Below are 5,104 nucleotides of genomic sequence, written 5' to 3'. Positions count from 1 at the left end.
TCTGAAAAAAATATATTTCATGCATACGGTAGGTGCTAATTAATACTAAAAAGAAAAAGAGAAAAAAAATATGGGTATGATAACCACTCATTATAAGTATATTTTGGGATTAAATTATATAGGAATTTATAATTTTTCTCTTCTAATTCTTTGTTTTTGAGTAAATAATAGTTAAATTAACATCATTTAATTTTTTGTGCAGAGAATATTAAAAGTAACGAATTTATAATGCTTTTTAAGTAAAATAAAAACAAAAAAGTAAGATAATTAAAGAAAACAAGACTAATTAAGAAAAACAGAATAATTAAGAAAAATATGACTAATTAAGAAAAATAAACTAATTCAGCACAGAAAAGGCGGACTTAGCGTGAGAAGCCCATTTAATACTAACCCAATATGCACTTGTAAAAGAAAAGAAGAAAGAAGAAAAAAACACACAAAATTTTTAAAAGAATACAATTTCTTATATATAGAAGACAAAAGTTTAAAGAAGGATAAGGAAGCATTGGGGTCATTTATTTCCTCCATTCCCTTTCTTATCTTCCTTTTACTAAATTTCCCCTCTTGTAATTGTAAAGCCTCCATGACAATGAGAGGTGTTAAACCCACTTTGTTGAAAACTTGACAATGAACTTATAATTTTTCTTTCTATCTATTTATGAATATTATCATTGCATTATCTTTTCTTGTACTTAATATTATTGCTTATGACTTAATCACTCATTTGCATGATAAGTTTTAGAGGTAGTGTTGAAAAACATTATTTTCTAATAAAACTAGAAAATAGTATCTAAATAAAGTCATCGCTAGAGATAAGTTGATATTTGTTTAACCTGTTATAGATTTTTATTCTTAATGTAATTTACTATTTTAGCTCTGCAAAGGGAGTTGAGAGAAAAATAGATAAATTAAACTCTTTCATTTGAGTACCAAAGTTAGAGTATATCAGTATAAACATGTGTAAATTAAAATAATTATAAATAGAAAAAAAAATCATTAACATTACATTAAGGAATAGTTCTAATATGATAAATTTTTAACATTTTCATCTTTTGAATTTAACTTCTATACTAATTGGTTTTTCTTTTCCTTTCTGTTTTTAATTAATTAATTTAAATTCTTATTTAATTTTTCTTTTGTTTGATTTAATTTTCTATTAATTTAAATTATTTTTTTCTCATAATATTTTTAAATCAATTTTCTTTAACTTTAGACGAATTTGTTCATCAACAAGGTATAATAAAGGGAGATATAAAAATGATGGATGTTGATAAGGTATTTTTTTAAAGGACCTTGATAAGATATTTAATATACTATTAAAGTTTGCTTTTAAAAAAATACTATCAAAGTGTTTATAAATTTGCTCTCTAACGCAAATAAATGGGTGATCATGATATTTTCTCTCCTATATTTGTCTTAATTATTTTAACAAACACCTGATGAATCCGTGTATACTAAGTTGCATGAACATGCCTACGGTAAAGAGTATAGGATGGGTACGGAAAACAAGATTGTTAAAAAATCTAGGATATGGTTACATTAATATAAATCTTACTATGCTTTTTCTATAATAATTATGGTATAAGAAAACAAATTATCTCAAAATATTTATTATTTTAACTTTTTAGTGTAACATTAATTATTTTTTTACTTATATCTTTTATAATATTAATTATATGAGTAACAAAAATTAAAAATAAATTAACAATGATAGGATTAATTTTGAAAAATTGGTATTCTCTTTTATCCATTTATTTTTTTTTCTTAATATGTATAAAACAACCTCAGATAGTTATAATAAGACAAAAAAAAAAGTAAAAAATACTTATAAAAAAGAATCTAATATAAACACAACTCAATTTTATAAGTGATAAAAAAATACAAATAAACGTATTTTCCATCAAAAAGAAATATTTGTGTATGTATAAAACCTAAATATTTATCTCTTTTTTTCACATCGAAAAAATATTTATATCTCTCTTGAAGTTGAGCCTATTTCTTTTCATAATATGGATATAAATAAAAAAAAAGAATTATGCGCACTCATCTAATCATAATTAATTATGTATGATAAATTTATTATGTATGATAAATTTTTTGAATGATAATGTAAAAAAAAATTAAAGTTTGAATACATAGACATCAAACTTTAAAAAAGAATGTATTTCAATTTCTCTCACAATAAGAAAACTTGGATACGAGCTAAATATTTACGTTGATAAAAAGTATCTATTTTTAAAAATATACCCGATACAGGTACCTAGTACGACATAATTCTAGTAGTAGCCATGTGTTTATAGTACGTTTGTGTATATAAACACCACCACACTCTTTGCGCTCAGTCATATGCATGTTACTTGTCATTCCCAGAGGACAATTTATAATGTCTACTATTTCTGGTATGCCGCTTTTCTTTCTTTGTTGCTTGTATCTAATAATAGTAATATGTGAAGCCAGCTTCGGACCAAGTTATGAATACTCCAAATACTGTAATAACAGTAATGGAAACTACACAGCCAATAGCATCTACCAAACCAACCTCAATACCCTCTTATCCACCCTCACTTCCCACACAGAAATCGACTATGGTTTCTACAATTTCTCGCATGGCCAAAACTCAGACAAAGTATACGCAATAGGGTTATGCAGAGGAGATGTTAAGCCAGACGAATGTCGCAGCTGCCTCAACAATTCTAGAGTGAGTCTCACACGGTTGTGTCCAAAGCAGTTAGAGGCAATCAATTGGGAAGAGAAGTGCATGTTGCGCTACTCCAACCGCGCAATTTTTCACACCATGGATGCTTCTTTTTCGTATCATATGAACAACGTAAACAATGCAACGGATGCGGAAGAGTTCAATAAAGTGTTGGGTGAGTTACTTAGAAATCTGAGTGACAAAGCTGCATCAGGTGACTCTCGTCGCAAGTATGCCGCGGATACTGCAGTCTTTGCGAATCTCCAAACCATATACGGTCTTGTGCAGTGTACGCCTGATTTGTCAAGGCAAGACTGCGGTAAATGCTTGCATTGGAGTTTGGCAGATTTCGGAAATGTTTTCAAAAACAAAGTTGGTGCTGTAGTGCTTAGACCAAGTTGTAATGTTAGATATGAAATCTACCCCTTCTACGATGAACCTACACCATCAGCATCGGTACCACTTTCCCTAAAAGGTACTTTTCATTGTACTACTTGCTTGCAAATTTGGTGGAATTGTTTTAATTACTAATTCTTTAAAATATGATTTTAAATTTGGATCGCAGTCACGGTTATGATGACTAGACTGATGTGATCGCAGTGGTCTGATATTTAAAACAATTGATATATATGTTGGAAGAAGAAGGTTTTATTTCATTTGCCACACAAAATACAAGAATATGATCCCTTATTTATACTAGAATAGAATAGAGTGACTACTCACATAATTGTTTATTCAAGAATACTGAATGCTCACATAATTGTTTATTCAAGACTTTGTAACTTACAATTTTACAACTTTCATCTTTCACAATTTAAGACTCATAAAACTTGTTATTATTATTTTTCTAATTAATATCTAACATCCTCCTTTAATTGGAAAAATTCTTCTGCACACCAAGTCTTGCTCGCAATCTTCGAAAATCTTCAAATTTGAGAGGCTTGGTGAAAATATTTGTAACTTGATCTTGAGTTTTCACATGAGTCAATTCTACTTCTTTCTTGGTAATGCACTCTCTAATGAAATGATACATTGTATCTATATGCTTACTTCGTTCATGGAACACCGGATTCTTGGCAAGCTCTTGTGCAGATCTATTATCAACATAGATCTTTGTGCTTTCCTTTTACAACAACTGAAGTTTCTCCAACAATCTTCTTAGCCAAATGGCATGGCATGTGCAAGAAGTTGCAGCTACATACTCGGCTTCACAAGTAGAAAGTGTCACAATGCCTTGCTTCTTAGAACTCCATGTAAAAACACAATCACCCATAAAAAATACAAATCCGGTAGTATTTTTTCTATCATCAACATCTCCGGAAAAATCACTATCACAAAATCCCACAAGCTTATAGTTATTGGAGGGAGAATAAAACAATCCAAAATCAATTGTACCCTTCAAGTAACGAAGATTCTTTTTGTGGCTTTTAGATGAGGAGAGGTAGGAGCCTCCGTAAAGCGACACACAACTCCCACGCATATAGAATATCGGGCCTTGTATTGGTTAGATACCTTAAACTTCCCACAAGACTCTTGAAGACCGTGGAGTCTACCTTCTCTCCTTCATCAAACTTTGATAACTTCAAGCCACCTTCCATAGGTGTGTTCACGGGATTGCAATCAAGCATATTAAATTTCTTCAACACTTCTTTTGTGTAGCTTTCTTGTGAGACAAAGATACCATTCTCCGTTTGCTTCACTTCCATTCCTAAGTAATATGACATGAGTCCCATATCTGTCATATCAAATTCACGAGACATGGACTCCTTTAAGTCTTCAAACAAATTTGGGTTATTGCCGGTAAAGATAAGGTCATCCACATAAAGACAAATAAATAAGACATCACCATTATTAAAAGCTTTAACATAAAGAGCATACTCATTTTGACAACGAACAAACCCATTGTCTTGGAAGTACTTGTCAATGCGAGTATTCCATGCCCTCGGTGCTTGCTTTTTGACCATACAACGTCTTGTTCAATTTCAAGACTTTTCCTTCTTGACCTTCGATGACAAAACCCATTAGTTGTTCAACATAGACATCTTCTTCAAGATAGCCATTTAGAAATGCTGATTTTACATCCAAGCTGAAAATTCTCTACTTCATTTGAGCTGCCAAGGAAATAAGAAGACGAATGGTCTCCATGCGGGCAACTGGTGCAAACACTTCATCATAATCAACTCCATATTGTTGCTTGTAGCCTTTAGCTACAGTCTTGCTTGTGTCTCTCAACCTCTCCTTTTGCATTCTTCTTGATTTTGAACACCCATTTGACTCCAATTGCTCATGACCTTTGGGAAGGCTTGATAACTCCCAAGTGTTGTTCTTCTCAATGGCTTTGATTTCTTCTTCCATTGCTTGTCTCCACCTTTTGTCTTTCATTGCTTCATCAAAGTTTAAGGGTTCACT

General features: G+C 30.9%; 1 protein-coding gene and 1 pseudogene across 1 annotated transcript; one reads left to right on the top strand and one right to left on the bottom strand.

Moving 5' to 3' along the window:
- The first annotated feature begins 2,337 nt into the window (after positions 1-2,337).
- On the top strand, positions 2,338-3,241 carry LOC114408301 (cysteine-rich receptor-like protein kinase 26). The gene has a single exon (XM_028371336.1). The coding sequence runs from the start codon at positions 2,351-2,353 to the stop codon at positions 3,224-3,226; it is 876 nt and encodes a 291-aa protein (XP_028227137.1). The 5' UTR covers positions 2,338-2,350; the 3' UTR covers positions 3,227-3,241.
- Positions 3,242-4,792: 1,551 nt separating this feature from the next.
- The window catches only part of LOC114406230, a 22,576-nt pseudogene continuing 22,264 nt past the window's right edge, over positions 4,793-5,104 (bottom strand).

This window comes from Glycine soja, chromosome 1, assembly GCF_004193775.1.
Source record: "Glycine soja cultivar W05 chromosome 1, ASM419377v2, whole genome shotgun sequence".
Lineage (NCBI taxonomy): Eukaryota > Viridiplantae > Streptophyta > Magnoliopsida > Fabales > Fabaceae > Glycine > Glycine soja.
The sequence above is the reverse complement of the archived record's forward strand: the minus strand, read 5'-3'. Positions and strand labels throughout refer to the sequence as shown.